General features: G+C 41.9%; 1 protein-coding gene across 2 annotated transcripts in view; it reads left to right on the top strand.

The window, feature by feature from the left end:
- Positions 1–19,334, top strand: part of FANCD2 (FA complementation group D2) — a 54,261-nt gene that overhangs the window by 9,773 nt on the left and 25,154 nt on the right. For both annotated transcript variants that reach the window (XM_050904929.1, XM_050904931.1), the window contains exons 10-25: positions 1,261–1,348; positions 2,338–2,442; positions 3,631–3,731; positions 4,211–4,319; positions 5,074–5,109; positions 5,507–5,650; positions 6,760–6,894; positions 8,299–8,430; positions 10,497–10,604; positions 13,363–13,472; positions 14,367–14,427; positions 15,147–15,272; positions 16,607–16,680; positions 16,769–16,909; positions 18,082–18,182; positions 18,491–18,606. In XM_050904929.1, the coding sequence (XP_050760886.1) occupies positions 1,261–1,348; positions 2,338–2,442; positions 3,631–3,731; positions 4,211–4,319; positions 5,074–5,109; positions 5,507–5,650; positions 6,760–6,894; positions 8,299–8,430; positions 10,497–10,604; positions 13,363–13,472; positions 14,367–14,427; positions 15,147–15,272; positions 16,607–16,680; positions 16,769–16,909; positions 18,082–18,182; positions 18,491–18,606 (1,687 nt within the window). The remainder of the gene's footprint in view (positions 1–1,260; positions 1,349–2,337; positions 2,443–3,630; positions 3,732–4,210; positions 4,320–5,073; positions 5,110–5,506; positions 5,651–6,759; positions 6,895–8,298; positions 8,431–10,496; positions 10,605–13,362; positions 13,473–14,366; positions 14,428–15,146; positions 15,273–16,606; positions 16,681–16,768; positions 16,910–18,081; positions 18,183–18,490; positions 18,607–19,334) is intronic.

The following is a 19,334-nucleotide window of genomic DNA, read 5'->3' as shown; positions in this document are numbered from 1 at the left end:
ACACATCAGTGTTTCTAATTCTTATCATTACACAGATCACTTACATTTATGCCAGTGCTAATTATCTTTTCACCCCTGTAGTCATTATTTAAGCCTATACCTGCAAGTGGTGCATCCTGTTCCTTGTACCCTCTCAAAAGTAATTGTAGCTTTGTGTTTCCATCCTCAATTTACTGTTTCAGCTTCTAGATAAAAAAGCCGCATACAATTAATTTCTTTACGCTAATCGAACTCCTCAGACTTCTATTTTCTCTACTTGCATTTTTTCAAAGCTGAGAATCTAAACAGTATCAGCAAGACATATTTATTTCTGTATTCTTAATAGCCTCTACCCATTTCTGATGTGGAAAAGTACTCATTGCTTGTTGTAATGAATTAGGGAGCATAAACAGAATTACCAGGAAGCTGAAAATGACATGTTTTTCAACTAAAACAATTCAAGTAGAACTTCTTGCTAGAGAAAGTTTATAGAAACTTAGATGGCAGCCAAGAATGATTAGATGAATTTCGGGAAAGGAAGGTCCACGAGGCTGTTAAACACAACTGTAGTCCCTTGGTCAAGAAGGTGCCAAACCACAGCTTGCTGGAAGCCAGACCAGTTTATGTAGGAAGCATTTGTAAATACTTGTCCAATTCTTAGTCTGTTTGTTCCCTATTGACCAGTGCTGGGAAAAAGACGCTGAATTAAATGGATTATCTGGTTGGGCCCATTGTGCCTTTCATTACACGTTTGCAATTCTTAGAGCAAATACTGTGACTAGGGAGGAGGTCACACACGAGACAGATTCAATCCCTGGCTTTGGTGGCAATCTCAGTTACACTTTGCTGATGGCCTGTCCATGGGACAGAAGTGTGGCTAGAAGGTATCGGGCCCAAGCGATGTGTGTGGTTAAATCATATACCAGCAATCTCACTAATTTTTTCTATTTATAGTGAACCTGGGACCTTCCAGTTTTCAAGTTCTTGCCTGAGGCTTGTACCAGGTCTTTGGCCATGCTCCCTGTTTTTACAAGATTTGAAAAAGGTAGATTCTTCATATCTGGTTCTAATCAGCGGCCACAGAATCACAATTCAGCGTGTTCAGAGAGGAGTGATAATTCAGGGAACAGGTTTTCCATAATGCCAGTGGCATATGTTGTTGTCAGTTTCAGAGATTTTTTTTGCAGTGACCACAAAAACTGCTGGAATCATACAATTTACTGAAGATTCATTCATGGTTGTATTAAGAGGATCACGTGTTTTCTTTTCCTTGTGTATCAGCTGCTTACTAAAACAGGGCAGACGGCTAACAGTTCCAATCCTTGATGCCCTTTCTCGTCTGGATCTTGATGCAGGCCTTCTGGCTGAGGTAAGAGCTTTTACTGAGCAGCTGAGCAGAACCCAGCCCCTGCTCAGCAACACGAGAGCTAGAACTGTTTGGTCATTCAAAGTATTTTGCTAAATCTGACTCCTATAGGCCTTCAAAAGTCCCAAGCTTGCTGAAATTGGAAAGGAGTCAGAGAAGCTAAAACTGTTTTTGGAAACATGCATGAGGGGTTCAGTGAGGAGCAGAGAGAAGTTTTCTGGCTGTTACAGTATGCATTCAGAAATTTCAAACAGCTGTTTTAGCAAATGCAAAAGCACTTTGTCCTGCTGTAGTAAATTTTTACTGCCTGTCTTAAACCTGCTTATTGTCACTATTTCTTTTTTTTTGAAGTACAGTGACCAGACCAGACTGCTATATTCTAAGTAAAGGCAGACTGGTGATTAAATAATTGCATGATTGTAGTTTTTCTCTGCAGAATGCTCATAAAGGAGAAGAGATGATGTGCCTTGTGTCTTCTGGACATGCTGGATTGTTGCACTTCTTGCGGTTCAGCTTCTTATGAATAGAATAAAATTGGTTCATTTGAGTGCATTAAATACTATTTTACATGGTCCCGAAAGGCTAGTGCTGCATAATAGGCTACACCTCTTCCACGCTTTTCCCTTTTGAAAGCCAGTTAAAAAATGACGGAGCCAAGCTCTTCTTGGCAGTGCCGAGTGAAATGATAAGGGGCAATGGCCACAAATTACAGCCTAGGAGGTTCAGGTTGGACATCTGGAAAAATGAGTTAGGATCTGCAGGCACTGACATAAATTATCAAAGAAGTGGCAGGGCTTGAGGGGTTTCCTCCGTCCTTGGATGTCTTCAAGACTCAGTTAGCAAAGCCAAGGCGAGTCTGATCTAGTACTGAAAATATTCCTGCTCTGAGCAGAAGGCTGGACTATAACCCTCCAAAGATTCCTTCCCACTAACATAACTATGTTTCTGTGAACCATAGTCTTACAGCTGATCCAGTACTGCTTTCTCCTCAGGTGCGGCAGTCTGCCATGACCATTGTGCCTTCTGTAAAACTGGAAGATTTGCCTGTAGTAGTAAAATTCATCCTCCATAATGTCAAGGCAGCAGATGCAGTAGAGGTACAGTATTTTTCTCTATACTAAAGACCAATAAGTTGTCTAATCCAGTGCGTGTTTTAATGGAGAGCAGTTGCTTCACACACAGAGGTGTATGCTTTAATGTTTTCAAGTAAAATTTTTAATATTGCCAAGGATCAAAGCACATGTAGAAACTATATCTGTCCTTTGACATGGATTTGGTTATGCCTTCAGGCCTGAGAATTGAAACCTCCTCCTTTCTGCTGGCTATTGTATATTTTTCTCATTTGTTCTTAGAATTTTTTTTTGGTGTAAACATCTTAAAGAACTGAAAGCAGTCAAATTGTCTTGAGTTAAACTCTTAGACTGAAAAGCTGTAGTTAAGTGGCAGCTTTATGCCTCTGAACTTTGTCTGAGAATTGTGCATTGCACAGACCTTTTAAGGGTTTTAAATTCCAGAAGTATCCAACAGACATGGGACTTCAACTTGGTAATTCTCTTGTTTTCTCCACTGAGTTCCTGTTTTGGAAACATTCCTACAAGGGTAGTTCTGTTGGAGGACCGTTTTCATTCTAAGCTGTAAGCTTCCTCAGTTTTTTAAGTTGCTTTATCTAAGGAAACATACTCAGAATATTTTTAAAATGAACCAGATGTATTTTGTTGAGCCAGCCTTGCTGAACTATTGAACATGCCTTTTTTTTTTCATGCTTTGAGGAAGCCTCAGCCTAAGCCAGATGAGGATTGTGACCTACCCACATCTTTCAGGCAGACCACTGTGAAAACAGCATGCCTATAACATGCAAGCCAGTCCGTGCTGATACACTGCAATTTGACAGCAGTCAGATTGGTAAAATCACATGCCCCAGAATTCCTGTGGCTGTCATATATCTTGCTCAGCTGCTAAACAGGATAAAACTGGTTCACAGCAGCATACAGCAGATATAGGTGGGAATTTCATGGGGTAACTCTTAAGAAATCCTTTCCTGCTTTCTACATGCATCTGCAACATCATGACATGACAGGTGAAGAGCAAAGTATTACTGGTTCATTTTCTAAGTTAAAAAAAAAAAAGTTTGAGCATGGTTAAATGCTTCTGAGTCTTTACAAATACATGAGTTTTTGATTTGTAATTTTAGAGTTATTCTGGGAGATTGTGTTTTCTTTTCCTCAGCTTTTTCTGTTCCTCCCTTATATGTCACAGTGATTTCTGCAGGGATTTGTATTTTACAGGTGATTTCTGATCTTCGTAAGAGCTTGGATCTGTCATCATGTGTTCTGCCCCTGCAGATCCTAGGTTCCCAGAAGAAGCTTAAAAGCCAAGTCCAGGCCAGGTACTTGAACAGATTTACATGATTCTCCAAGGGTAAGATGGAACAAGAGGACTTCAGCTCCTCTTTATCTGGTCTCTCTGGCAGACATGGTTACATACATGAGCCTAATTTATCCCATGTAAAGGTGCTGACACTTTTATTCCTTCCTGCTCGGTGCTAATATAACACATTTGTCAATCCTTGCCCAGCTGGATGCATGTAGTTCCTTTTGAGCCATCTGCATCCATGTCTGCCTGGGGTAAGCAACTCCATTTATAATAATGTTGCTGCCAGTTCATCTGTTTTAAGTTCCCTCCAGTATGTTTTTGGTTGATTCTGCGACCTCTGCTTCCACCCTCTTCTGAAATTCCCTATCCTTGCCAGAGCGTTCCCTCTAGAGGATGGCTGCTTTAAGTAACTGCTGTGGCTGCTAGGCTGCCTTGTTCCTTTTACTACAGTATTTACAATGACTGAGTCTCCTCCTTTCTGATCATTTACAGTTCTTCCATGAGCCAAGTAACCACCAGCCAGAATTGTGTGAAGCTACTTTTTGATGTGATCAAGTTAGCTGTGAGATTTCAGAAAGATGTCTCTGAAGCATGGATTAAGGTAAGACACACGCTTCAGTCCTTGTTTCCTTATTTAATTGGACTCCTAGGTTGAGCCTGAGCCTTTCTTGTAATCAAATGTGATATTAAAAGACAAATGTTAGCCCTTCATTTTACTGATACAGTTTCTTTCTGTGTTCCAAATTAGCAGTGCTTTTTCAGGAGTCTGCTTTCTTCTTCAGTTACCAATTTCACAGTGCTTGCAAGATGGCCACTGGGCTCCATTGTACAGACCCCAAATCTTGAAATGCAGGATAAACCTAGTTCTACATGTTTACGAGAGTGTTTTGGAAAAAATAGTTTTAGATTTTTTTTTCTGTCTGCAAGAGAGCAAAACTGTATACCCATATGTTGAGACTGAGCTGTGTGAAGCCTTAAGGTGCTTGAAAATGTCCAGCTGGAAATCAATGTTGGCTGGTATTGGGCTGAATTTAATTTTAAATTGCATTTCAGCGTAAACCATGAGACTGTTTCTTGTTCTCAGCCTTTCGTTGCTCATTACCTTAGTTCCTTTTTCAAGTCTGATGTTATTTGAGAATATCCTTGTTCAAGCTGAATTTTCATGCTGGTTTTTTGAGTGCCTTCTGGATTCTCTGCTGTTGGAAAGATCCAGTTTGCTGGCTTTGATAGCTGTCCTGTTGTAGAGGAGAGAAATCTGTGAGCAGTATTTCTTTTGGTGTCTGCCTTTTTTGATTTGGTTTTGGAATACGGTCTCGTACTCTAGCATAACAGCTTTCTTGTTTTTTTGCTCTTAGGCTATTGAGAACAGCACATCTGTATCTGACCATAAGGTAATACTTCTGACTCTGCACTTGTCTCTGGGAGTGTCCTCTTCTGCTGGTGTTCTCAAGGGCTTTCTTCATGGATGTAGATGAAGAGATTTTTCTAGTTGGAGCAGAAACTGCCAGTGATGTTGTATGGGTGGTTCTTTTGGTATTTGACTTGTTCCTAGTATAACAGCCGCCCATTTTCTTTGTAACTCTTAGTTCATCCCTTCTAAATGTCAAGGGACAGAGTTATCCTGCTTTAATTCTGTCCTCTTGGACTGATAAGGTTTTTCTGCAGTTGTGGCTGTTGGAGCTTTTTGAGCTCTTGATTTTCTTCTCAGTTTTGATTTGAAAGTGTGTAGTTCTCTGGACTGTTTAATATCTTTACAGCATAATGATTGGTGGTTATTTCCTCTAAAAGGTTCTGGATCTGATAGTTTTGCTGCTAATCCATTCTACAAACACCAAGAACAGGAAGCAAGCTGAGAAAGTATTGAGGAGCAAAATTCGACTGGGCTGCATGCCAGAACAGCTGATGCAGAATGCCTTCCAAAATCATTCAATGGTCAGTGCTGATTCTGCTTTGAGACTCCATTTTCTCTTTTATCTCTCAAAGATCTTGTCAGATGATGATTTAACCCTGTGTTGCGTTATTTATACTATTCCAGTTATGTATACTTCTGTTTTTTAATTTTTGGTCCCAGATCAATGTCCCAAGGCGCATGTCCTCTGTTGTAACTGTCACATGGGTTTTTTTTTAGAGATGAGCTTTCCTCAGAATTGGATGAGCTTTTTATTTTGGTGCAAAACCTCTCAGCCTAAGAGATGTAGTCTAGCCCAAGATCTCCACTGCGTGTTCCAGGCATGCTGTTGTCTCCCACAGTATTTTTAGAAGTTCATATGTTTACATGCACCATTTTTCAAGTGCAATGTTTTCTAAGTCTAAATATATATATTGGGCATATGTTTGTCATGTAATGTAAATTACCGTTTACTATGAGAAAACTGAAAAGATCAATGAAAAATGACGCAGTGCTGCTTGTCGGAGGTAGAGGGCAGATAAGAAACACTGAGTTATGAATTTAAAATTAATTAATTGAACTATAATGCCTTCAGTAGGCACATTTTATTCTGAATATAAGTGGGTTTAATTCAGTTTTAGTTTAACTCCCTTCCAGAATAAGTTAAGATCAAGTAGATTAGGCCATGTTACATCTGAATAAGAGCTTGTTCAAAGGCACTCTGTGTGATTAAGCTAACTTTAAAAGTTAACTTAGATTTTTCTGAGTATCTTGATGTAGCTGAGTCCTTCTGTTAAAGTAAGGCCAAGAGTGTGTCTGTCCTGGGGCTTATATTTAGTGGTACATTGCTGTAATGTGACTTCCCTGGTGTCACCCATAAGGGATATGCTGCTGTGAGCTCTGCAGCTTTGCAGGTTGGCTTGTTAACCAATCTGTAAATCCTTTGTGTGGAGGAGGTTGGAGAAACCCATTCTGGTGTGCCTTATCTGCTCTTGTTGCCCGTTTGTGCGAGAGGACAGCCAGAGAAGGCAGGAAAGCACCTACTAAACTAGACAAAGCTTTCGGGATGAGCTGTAGCACCCTCTTTATTTAGAGAACTGAGTGTGTTGAAAACAAGCAGCAATAATCTCCTCTTTCATGATGTCTATTTCAGGTTATCAAAGACTTCTTCCCTTCAATCCTAGCACTTGCTCAGACATTTCTGCACTCTGCACACCCAGCCATAGTCTCCTTTGGCAGCTGCATGTACAAACAAGCTTTTGCAGCCTTTGACTCTTACTGCCAGCAGGTATAGTGTGATGGATGGCATCTGTTTTATTTGTGTTTGCACTTTGTTCTAGAACGTATGTCATGATCCTTTAGGGGGAGAGGATTTCAGGCAGTTGGAAGCCTTTGGAGAGAGGTCTGTGCTGTAGAGGTGGCCAAGCAGAAGATGAGGAACAATTACAGCAAGACTTTGGTAGCAAGTGACTCAAGCACAGAGACTGCTGGGAGGAGCGGGGAGCAAACAGGCAGGCCTCAGAAGTGACAGAACGAAAAATACTTATGGAGCAGAGGGGACTGTGCTGGGTTTGCTGCAATTCAGAAAGCAAATAAGTTAACTGAGATCTAGCCAGGAAGTCAGGACTGGCCCCAGGGTCATGGAGGAGATTTGTCATAAATCCATATTACTGTTCTGTCTTACCTAGTCATTTTGAGCATCCTCTATTTTAAAAAGCCATTGTTGTAGTTTGCACTGAAACTTTTTCCCCTTTCTTTGGATAACTTACTGTGATGAAAGAGCTTACACAGATTTCCCTCAGAGCTCTGACCAACTTGGACTCCTGCTGCATATTCTGAAATAATCACAGACTTTCAGCTCTGAGTATGAGTTCCTGCAGACATCAGAAAATTTGGGGATTGAAGACAGCTCTACACAAACTTTTGAATGTATTTGCACTTTTTTGGGCACAGTATGTTTATAATTAAGACTGTTTCCAGCATTGTATCTGTATTACTTATTACAGCAAACTTAACAAATAGACAAACAAAAAAGCAACTGGGAAAAACCTGAGATGTGAAGGCATGCCATGTCATCTACAACAAGCTAGTGAGTCTAGTAATACTTTGAGATGTTAAGAATTTCAAAAGAGGATGGCTGTATTAGCAATTAATGACATAGGAAAGACCCAGAGCCTCAGACAGTGGAATGGAGTGGAGAGAGATCCCTGTCCAGAAGTTGATTGAAGTAAGGCTATAAAAATATTTTTGAAACAAAAATGTCCATTTTGAACTGCTGTTGATAAAGGTTGTGGAGACACTGGAACTGCTGAAGTTAGAGGTGATGTCTTCCTGGGTATGGTGCAGTGTTCTGCACGCCTAAGAAAATAGGGTAGATTTTTATTATCTTATGCGTTGGTAGCAAAGAGCAGAAGCTGCAGTAGTGTTAGCAAGCAGGCAGGAAAAATTTTGTGAAGAGCTGCTTTATGGAATCATGGAAGCTTTTAGAACGGAATAAAATTCAGGCTCAAGGAGAAAGTCAATATTGTGGATATCAGGAATTAAAGAGCAAACTGAGAAGGGACTTAGAATAATATGGTTGAGTTTCAGGATGATTATCTGTACTTGATCAACATATTCTATATGAGCAGAACAGGGCAGACATTTTTCTGTTGATATTTCACTATGGTTTCTCTGGGGGCTTTTTCCTTAGGAGGTTGTGACTGCTTTGGTGACACACGTGTGCAGTGGAAATGAGACAGAATTGGACATTTCTCTGGATGTGCTCACTGATTTGGTGATGCTGCACACATCCCTGCTGATGCGCTATGCCACCTTCGTGAAGGCATGTATATTTCTGGGGGCATACTATGTTTCAGGTCCCTTACACCACTTTGCCTCAGATCCAGAATAGGTCAGTACTTTTCAGAAAGAGAGGTATTGGAACAACTCGTACCTGTAAAGCTATCTGTCTTGAGAAAAGCAGTGGTCAGAAGTGAAAGGTATCTGCTATGAAAGTGTGAGCTGTAAGATAGGACTGTATGATTTTTTGACAGGGGAAACTGAGATAGACAAAGAAAAAAAGTTACCCTTCCCTGTAGCTGGAGAATGCTTAAATTGCAGGCATGGAATGACACCTACAATAGAAGGAAAATGCTGTCTTTATTAACATCAGCTATTTCAAATACTTGGCAAAAACCTGCCACCTTTGTGGACTGCCTGTTCTACCACATTGAAAGACTGACAGTACTTTAGCCAGTATTTGAATCCTAAAACAAAACTCCTGGAAGGAATGGGAAGACTTATGTCCTAAAATTTAAAAGAAGAAAGTACTCAATGGGGAGAAAAAAAATGGACTGTTGGCTCCTAAGAATGACAAGCAGAGTCAGGCCTGTCCAGTCACCTGTTTCCAAAAGTCGTAAAAGTGGAGATTGAGGGAAGAGCAAAACAAGGCAAGCATGTAGCAATACTTTCCTTGAACACTCCCCCATCTGTGGTGATTTATAGCTTAAGAACACCCTGTATTTAAAAGCCCTTGAAGACTATGGGTATGGGTATTCCCCCCATCCCTCTGACTTTTTTTGGTGCCCCCTTGGTGTTGGTGGATTCTGTAGTTTAAGTACACACTGTGGGAAAGCTGTATACTTTTCGCTAGTTAGCTGGTTGATTGTTAAATGTAAATTACTTGCTTAAAATATGCTAGAAAGGCATTAAGATCTGCCGTAAGAATTTGCAATGCAATCTGTCACACATTCAATGGGTATAACAGGAAGAAATGGGACTCGCTTGCCTCCTGGCAGAGAGGAAGATGTGGTAAGGACTCAGGGCTGAAAGTAGTCCTTGAGAGAGACAACCTAAAACTCCTGCTCATAATTAAATGCGTTGTCAGAAGTGCGATGGGGAGTACTTGCTCACAGCAGTCTGCTAAGACCTGCTGACCTTCCTCCTGACCTTGTTTGCATGTTCTTGTGCTGACAGATCATTTACAGATTGTGGTTTCTATGGGCCGATCTTTGATGCATTACCAAAGCTTGTATGTGAAACACATTAATCAATGCTCTAGTTTCACTTCACACTTCAGACACACTTCAAGGTCTGGCAGTATACCATGTTTGACATGCATCTCAGGTGGTTGAGACACTAGCCAGTTACCTGTAAAAAGATCTGTAGAGCTGCAGATGCCTGGCATATTTGACACTGAGCTGGAGCCTCTCCAGCACAGAGAGAACATGCAGATCTTAGCACAAATCATCTCCCCAAACAGCTATTTTTTAATCTTAAAACTGGGTGAATTTTCTTGAGGGTTGCAAAAGTGGTTATCTAATCCTGTCAAACTCAACACCTCATTCCAAATCCTGCTCGAGGTTGGCCAGCAGTAGGAGAAAAATAATGGCAGTAAAATGCCGTGTCAGTGGTAGGAAAGCTAGCATGGCTCTGGGAAACAGCTGGACTGTTTTTCACTGAAGCACGGGAAGAAGAAATATCCAGAGGATGCCAGCCAGCACAGAAAATTCAACCCCTAGATTGTTAACAACTTGACTGTTACAGGGCTTGTAATGGAAATATTAGTAAAAAAACCCTGATGTTCATTTGGTCAAATACTTTGAATCCTGTGACCAAACCTGTGATAGAAGATAAATAGCTGTCACTAATGGGGTTGGAGCACTCCCAAAATGCCTATGGTAGACAAATTTTCTTCCCACTCAGCCTCTGATAAAATGAACTGCCATAACTAAGGCCAGAGCAATAGTTCTGCATTTATGTTTATTTAAATTGAATGTGGCTTTTTCCTGCATGTACAAAAAAGGTAAAGTTAATTGTCTTCCCTGCAGTTGACAACTGATGTATTTTTGGGAATATGGAAAGGGATTCCTGATACATCTGAGCTAGTTTGTGGCTTCTCTCTTACAGACCATTTTAGACTCTACACAGAAACTGAATCCATGCCAGATCCGGAAGCTTTTCTACATTCTCAGCACACTAGCATTCAGCCAGAGGCAAGAAGGAAGCTATATTCAGGTAAGCAGAGACATAAGAGAAAGGAGTTCAGACTGTGCCTTGGTCCTTTTTGCTAAACTTCCAGAGTTTGTGTTGTGCAAATAATGGCCTCATCTATGAACAGTGATTGATGTCAGGATGTCCTTCAGCTTAAAATTCTCTTCTCTCCAAGTGGCTGCAAGCCAGCTTGCAGCTCCAGACTTTCCACCCTGTATAGCAAGGGCTCATCACGGTGACTGCATACCTCACATCTTTCCCGGAAAGGACCTCTTCTCTCACACATCTAAGAAAGGTAGAGCTGTTAGAAATGTTGGTGGAAAGGACTGATGTCAGTCTCTAATCTAACCTCCCAGTCGAAGTGGGACTGTCACCAACATGATATCAGGTTGACTGTGGCTTTGTCTAGCTGAGCCTTGAAGACTTGCAGAAGTGTAAATTCAGCAGCCTCTTTGTCAAGCTTTGTTTCTCCATCACTTGGAGCATTCAGGAAGCATAATTCAGCTACTTCCCCAAGATATTCATCTTGATTCAGCTGCTTAATGTTTGTACACCAGAGACGACAAAGATTCTCACGTTAGAAGAACTGAACTACACAGAACAGGGGACTCTGCTGTGAATTGGTAGACTTCACACCTTTTGTGCCTCTAGTTTAAACACGAGAAGCTATCAAACCTGGTCTGTCTAAATTCATATTCATTTTACACAGGATACCTTGTATGACTCAGTTGCAGCATAATAGTGGTGGTATCAGATACCTTTGTCTGGATTTCTGACTCCTTGAGCATGGCAGTGATCAGATAAAAATAAAGAAATATCTCAAAGACATTTATTTCACAATGGAGATGTCTTGGTTTAAAATCTTCCCATTCCTAAAGCTCAGGTCTTAGAAATTAGGACTATTTGTCTTTCTCTGAGTCCCTGCATACTTTCTAGTTGTGGGTATGTTTGCACACGCTAGCTTGAGACTGCTCTTCCTCTCTTCCTGATTGGTCTGTGGCATGTAAAACAGCATGTCTGTAGTCATTTCAGGTCTTCCCACTCACCCTGTTAAGATGGAGCTCTTCACTGCCAGAATTTCTGGTTGTATGGCAGGTTTAGCTCCTTTCTGAACTACTTTCCTCAGTGATTTCCCCACCCCCAGCCCAGTCTTCTTAGTGCAACTTGTGATTGCCTGCACACACAAGGTGACTTTGCAGCCCAGAAGGACTAGTCCTCAGGAAGAAGTATTCTGCCTGTCACCCTCATAAATTGCAAAAAGAAGAGGAGGAGTGTAAGCTCTAGGATTTATTCTGAGCTGAGAGTTTGTAACTGTGCGGATCCAGGGTTAGCAGTTTGACTCTATCCTCAGTGATACCAGAGACTCCAGGGGTAGATTACCAAAGAAATCAGTATCCTGGGAACCAGCTTCTTCTTTGCCTTCTCTTAACTGTACTTCTAAAACCCATGCCTCTTGGACATGGGAATCTCTACAGGCAGATTAGGCGTTTGTCCTTGCACTGCACAGGTCATTCCAGAGGCACCTTGCCTAGTGAAGGTCAAGAAAAGATAGCATAACCATGTACTGTCCTTTTCTCTGCTACCAGTTTGATCTTGTTGGCACTGGTTGTCTGCATAGCATAACTCAAGCCTTCATCTCCTCTGTCTCAAGACCCCTCTCTGGTCAGAGCCTGTGCTTTCATGCAGCTCTCAATCCCTGCGGATCTCTGTATGGGCCAACCTCCTCCTTTGCAGGACCAGTAGGGAGAGTTAATAAGAATCAATGCAACCAGGGCTGTTTTGATTCCATAATGTTTTTCAGTGGCCTGCAAGATCTTTGCTTTGTGCAAAGACGGTTTGTGCTCTCTTCTGTGCTTTGCCTTTGATCTCTTTGGCAAGTATTAGACGTCTCATCCAGAAGACTGATGTCCCAGCTTTCCTGAAGCATCACACTTCTATGACTGAGTATGCTTCATGTTCTCAGTGTCAGGAGACCTCTTAGTCTATCATTAGTGGTCCAGACTTTCAGAAGTCTTCAAGACTGTTTGTGCCATTTTTAGGAAAGTGCAGCCAATCTGCTACTTGACACAGCTGTTGAAACAGAGCATGCTTCATTGAGACCTGCTGTGGGCTTACAGACCTGCTGCAAAGAAATCTTTACAATTGTGCAGGGCACGCTTGCCCACACCCAGGGGACAAGGGAGGCAGCAGGAGAAATGTCTTAATTCCAGCTGCCTGGTATGCTGTTACCTACGGCTCTCTTTGGACCTTCACCAAAAACTGCTCCATCCCTTAGCCTCCTGAAGTTGACAGTGTTTTGGAGGGCAGCTCTGCAGCTGCTGTTTGTATGTGAAGGGCTCCAAGACCATCTGCTATTTTTTAAATACATTTTTAATATATTAATATATTTTTATTATAGTAAATATATTTATATTATATATAAGATTTTATATTTATATAAATATATAATATATTTATTTATATTAATATACTTAATATACTAATTTTTAATATATTAATTAATTATTATTCTAGATGAAACCTGGACCAACTACATGTTCTGTGTAGTAATTAGAGCAAAGTCAAAGTGAGTCACTTCTAATGCTGTTTGCAGACTTACCTAGAGTTGTGACCAGTATTTTCATAATAAAGGAAATCGCAGAATGTGCATTCCTTTTGCAAAACTGTAATCTCAATAAACCATCCTGCACCTTTGGAGATGACATTAAGTGAAGATGCCAATAGAATTGAGTGATGCACACAAGTACCTCTGTGGTGACGTGGTCTGTGTCTTTCTTTTTAGGATGATATGCACATGGTGATCAGGAAATGGCTCTCCAGCACAGTTCCCAACCACAAACAAATGGGGATTATTGGTGCTGTTACCATGATAGGCAGCGTGGCATTAAAAAGGTGAGAGAGAATGTAGCAAAGATGAATTTAACATGCTTTCAGTTCAGACCAAACCGGGAGAGGGACAAAGAAAGGGGGGCATTGCCTTCTTGCTCATGCACATCTTAGCCAAATCCAGGAACTTAAAACTCTTTTCTCCAGACCGCGGTATTTGGTGTTACAACCTGTTCAATACTGCTCACCTGCTGCTAATCTCAAAGGCATCCTGAATTTCTTGTTAATGCATATTCATGAATGCCTTAACTAGCACCAGCAGGACCTATTGCTTGGAAAAAAGATTTGAACACTGTGGTGGACTGACTGCAGATCAGCTTCTAACACTAAGGATGAATAACCTAGTGTGCTCCATGTTTGAATACAGGGAAATCTAAAAGAGAAGCAAGGAGAAAGATTGTTACTGCTGTGCTGGACATTGGCATGACAATTTCCAATGTACTGTATAAATAATTTATGAACAGCATTCATAAACCAGGCAAATTCCTGATAAGAGCTGTGACAAAGATTAAAGCACCTGGAAAATAAGAATTTGACTGGTGTTGGGAATCATTATGTAGCTTGCTGATTTTGCACTTCTTAATAAAATGCTTTAGCTTTTTATTACGTGAAGAGAAAAGCCCATCTTAGCTCCAGGCCCTGAGTCAGTGGACTTCATTATGGGGATGACTAGAGGGCTTTAGGTTTCAACAGGTTAGAAAAAGCATATCCTTGAAGAAGACATTGAGTCTTGTCCTGAAGGTCCCAAACAGCAGCAGGTCTTTTCCTGATAAATGTCCCAAAGAGCATCTTTTTCATGTATAATTCTCCAATTTCTGGAAAGAGAACGTTGTGTGTGTCATGGTTTTTGCCATCTCATAAGTGTTGTGCAACAAAAGCAAGATTATCAATTGCTTTCAGAAATGAAGGAGATGGTAGTTCATTGGAGAGACCAGAGCTGAACAGCGAGCGTGATGGGCAGGTGAGTGGCAAGAATGGGTACATACCGGGGCAGTGTGGGAGAGAGGGAGGATATGGTCAGGAAGATGATGTGACTGGAAACACAGTCTTAGGTGAAGTAGAATATGTGTAGCTTTACTGGGCCTGGGATTCTCGTACATTGACTGCAGAGCCAAGAATCTATTAAAAATGGTTTTGGAGAAACAAAGATCTGTATTAAGGTAGCATCCGCTGGTCTTTCCTATGGCTAGTCCAGGACAAGCAGTACTGCAGCCATCTAGTGAAAGTCTTCTATCCAGACCTTATTTCAAACTCAAAGGAAGGAAGCAGGACAATCTGCTTCAGTGACCCAAAGGCAACCTTCGCCTTCCTCTCAGCTTGGCAGCGGTGCCTTTCAGGCCATCTAGAGAAAGCACTTCTGCTGTACAGGGTTGGCCTAGCCTTGGCCTTTTTTCTTAATTCCTTTTGAAGAACCTTCTTCTAGGCTGGCACTCTATTCAAGGGTGGTCCTCGGCAGACTCTTTTGTGTTATTTCATGGTGGAGCTGGGCCAGGACCTTAAAAGACCCACGTTCCTTCTTAAAACTGGGTCTTTGCAAGACCAGTCACCATGGGCTGTTACCCTAGAGGTGAAGTTTGGATATGCCTCAGAGTAAATTAGTGTAAAAGGGACTCAAGGTAAAAGCTTGAGTTGGATCCATTTACCTTACCCATTTCTGCAGACTGCTCTCTCTCCTTTCAGCTTTCTACCTTGCTGGACCTTGTGGGCTTCTGCTGTGAGCAAACACCAGAGGTCTTGGCTCTCTACTATGATGAACTCGCCAGTTTGATTGAGAAGCAGAAGGGGAATTTGGACTTGCAGCTCCTGGTACGTTGCAGAGTAGTTTGAACTTAATCACTGAAATGAATTCTTCAGAAACATGATGTTTTTCAGGCATTGGTAGGACAGTGTCGATTTGAGGATTTCACTCCAGTCTGAGAACTCTTTTTTTGTTCTAGGCATGCTTAAGGTTCCGTAAGAGATTGATCAGATACAAAAATCCTGTTTCAGCTCTCAGCTTTTTTTGATTGTGGCAGGTTCCTCATTGTGCTTTAACAACTTCCTTTATGTGAACTTTTACATGACAACGGGGAAGCCTTTTAAAGGAAACTAAATGACATTTCAGAGCATGCTTTTAAGATTCATAGATAAAAGTAGAATCTGAAAGAACTTTAAACTTAATATTGAAATTGGCTTCTGGTCAGACTATTAAGGCTATCTGATGCATAAAGACTTGGAAGAGCCACAGTAATAAATAAATAAACGGTATTTATGGTAATAGGAAGAGGTTTGTGAAGGCCACTGGACAGCTCATTCTTCTTGCTGGGGACTCTTTTTGCATGTGTGCTGTGCCTGCCAGGAGGGTAGCAAGCCATCTTGGGGCCCAGGAGAGCATTGAAGGCTGCTGTGGAATTGATCACTCTGTGTGGCACAAGTGCTCTTTGCACCTGCTGGTTATGGAGAGGAGGAACTGCGTGTTAGAACGAGGGAAGGTGACCAGGGAGCTGTGAAGTGCTGGCAGTCACTCTAAACAGCTCTGTGCCTAGGGCTAGAAATGCCAGTCTCCTGAGGTCCAGCTGAGTGCTCCAAGGAGGAAAAGCGAAGGAAGGAGGGTTTCTCCTTTGTCCTTGCAAGACTGAAATGTAAAAGCAAGCTAAGGTTCTTCTCACAACTTTTGTGCAGATTTTTTTGGATCTTTTCATTGTCTGTTTGTCCAGACTGTCACATCTATTACTTTACTTCTCCCTTAATTGTTTCTAACAATGTAAGCATGTGAAGTATGTGGGACACATTGTGTGAGAGAAAACTTTGCCAGCACTTTATAGCTATTTCATTCTGATGATCGGCTCTTAGGACAGAGAACTTCCCATGGCTGCTTTCCTCTTCCAGGTGGCTGCTCTGCCTCTCTGCGGCACTGTGGAACTCGTAGACAAGCCCACATCCAAAGAGCAGGGAAGAAATTGGTTGTGCATGCTTAGCAATATTTCCTGGCTTTGTCTCTACAGGCAGGCCTTGGCTCTCCTTGCAGGCAGTGGGCTTCATTGCTGTGACTGTTCCAGGATACTTTTGCTTGGCCTTATCTTCTGCATTTTCCACTGCTGCTGTTGAAACTTTCTTCACTGAGCCCCTTTGCTGAGCAGGTTTTTTTCCTTTCTTTATAGGACGAGTTTGGGAAGAGTTTGGTGGAGGACTTTCCCAGTAACTTTGTGGTGGATCTCAACCCCACAGTGGATGGGTATGCTAATCACAGGCTAAGTATTTGTAATGTTTCTGTCACTGAGAACTGAGTTTGTCAACACGAGCTTGTCTGTCTTTCCTTGCAGTTCGTTCTTGTTCCCAGTGAAGTCCTTGTATAATCTGGATGAAGAAGAAAGTCAGGGAGCAATTGCTATTAACCTCTTACCGTTGGTGTCGCAGAGTGAACTTGGCAGGGTCGCTGATGGAATGAGTGACCAAAGTAAAAGGTATTTTGACACTTAACTGTGGGATGACTGCAAAGGTAAAGGAATTGTTTTCATTTGGTGCACTTCACTGCTATCAGCCCTGCCTGCCAAAGTGCCTGATAAGGAGCTGGTCAGAGAATTTACGAGTTTCCAGTGTTCTTTTCCTTCTCTTGCTGTTAGACATATTCAGATAGGTCTAGAGGCATAAGCTGGTTTGGAACTGGCATTCTGTTCTGGCTCAGGCTCTTTAGGTGATCTTGGGTAAGTCACGCTGAATCTGCCTTGTTTCCCATCTGTCATATGAGAATAGTAGCTCTTTCTTCCAGTGTTATGGTGATATTGAATGCCATATTGAGATGGATAGGCAACTTTGAGGTGGCAAAATTAATATTTTGAGTGATGATTCTCAAATAGAGAGTCACCAAGGACTTAGTGTGCGTCAACAGTACACGATTCGTTCTCACCTTCAGTTGTACTTTGACAACGTAGCCTTGTGCTCCAGAGCAAAACCACAAACATGCAGCAACAAGTTAAATTTGACTGAGAAATATGGGCTTTGTCTTTGGAGAATGGAACAGGAAGCATGTAAGAAATAAAAACATCCAATTAAACAGTAGGGCATCAAAGTTAAAAATAATAAAAAAGCTTTTTTTTTTTTAACTGGCACCTTCATATCCTGCATAATTTATTGTCATAAGATTTTGTTGAGATTTCAGTTGTGCTTAAAAAAAAGACATGATCACTTTAAAATATAGCTACTTTACATGCATCTATGGAAAAAAATTTTAATTTTCCTCACTCAGAATGTGAGCAGCGGCTTGCTACAAAACATTCAAGAAGGTTTCTCCACTGCTCACAGCTGTCTTTTGCACAATTTCTTATAGTTCCTTCTGAATTATTCAACTTTGCTTTCTACCAGAAATAAATCTGACCCCATTTTTTGTCCATTACAGCAGTTTTTCTGCCCTTATATGCTTTTCCAGAAAACTGGTGATCACCAATTTTTAATTTTTTTTATTTTTTTAAGCCATACAGTGCATTTCTGCTCTGTGTCGCTGGGACTTGCAAGAAGCAAAATAGAAGGCATAGGCAACGTGGCATGGGGAGGACATAGGACATAATGGAAAAGTGATGGGCATTCTGGAGGTATATAAAACATAGGACCCACTCCATTTCTTTTTTTTTTCCCCCAGGGTAGTGTCACCGATATGTCTGTCACCCTGTTTCCGATTGCTGAGGCTCTACACTGGAGAGCAAAACAGCGGAAGCCTGGAGGAGATTGATGCCTTATTAGGTATGGGAAATGGACCTTTTATAGAGTGAGTCTGTCTGACTTGTTCCTGTCCCAGATCTGCAAAGACTTCCTGCAGTTGTGGGAAGAATTGTGCAGTTTGTGAAGGAGGCTGAGATGCTCTGTTGCCCACAAAGTGGAAGGGAGGCAGGGGAGACAATTGCTTTGTCTGGGTATGGAGTGGCTGACGAGACTTAGTCCAAATAGCCATTGGAATTGATACAGGCTTTGGTAAGAGACTTTGTCCATGCAAAGACCAAAGGATGGGTAGAAAACCCAGTCCAACATGTTCTTTTCCTGCTCTGCACCAGGTTGCCCCCTGTACCTGACTGACTTGGAGGTTGAAGGGAAGCTGGACTCTCTGTCCAAGCAGGAACGGGAATTTCTGTGCTCACTCCTGTTCTATGCTCTCAACTGGTTTCGTGAGGTGAGTAGAGCCTTGTCTGCAGGTTCTGGAGTGTCACTGAGGAGTAGCACTTACAAACACTAACCCTAGCCTTCAGGGGTGCAATTGTTGTTGAAGAAGAGTCTTGCCTCTTGGAAACCTTCTCCAGCAAGGTCCTGGTGATCTCTCCGTATTCTTCTCTTCATTATCATTTATCCTTTATCCTGCTGCTAGCAGCAACTCTGCTTTCTTCAACAGAGGCTCTAAGGACTGCCTTGCTGATGTGAATTTTCCACCTGCTACTCAGCTGCAGTCTGTACACTCTGGCACATTTTGGTGTATGAAAATTGGTTTTGCTGTTGCAGGGAGGATGCTGTAAACCCCAAATATATGTCTAAACTATGAGGTAATATATGTCTAAACTATGAAGGGGGCATCAGAAAGAAAAGGTCAGTCTCACCATGCTGGAGAGCAGAGGAGTTGCCAGCTGGTCAAGGGCATTGATTGTTGCCTTCTGCTTGGCATGTGTGAGGCCCTGCCTGCAGTACTGTGCCCAGTTAGGGGCTCCTATTGTCATTCCAGAGTGAGTCCAGCGGAGGCCACCAGGCTGATGAGGGGCTGGAGCACATGGCGTATGAGGGGAGGCTGGGAGAGCAGAGGTTGTTCAGCCTGGAGAGGGGAAGCCAGAGGGGAGGGCATGGTACGGTCTTTTACTATGGTCTTCTGTTACCTAACAGGAAGGTTGTGCTCCACTTCCAGAGAAGCTGTGC

The sequence above is a fragment of the Gymnogyps californianus genome, chromosome 13, assembly GCF_018139145.2.
Source record: "Gymnogyps californianus isolate 813 chromosome 13, ASM1813914v2, whole genome shotgun sequence".
Taxonomy (NCBI): Eukaryota; Metazoa; Chordata; class Aves; order Accipitriformes; family Cathartidae; genus Gymnogyps; species Gymnogyps californianus.
This window is presented reverse-complemented; position numbering and strand designations above follow the sequence as displayed.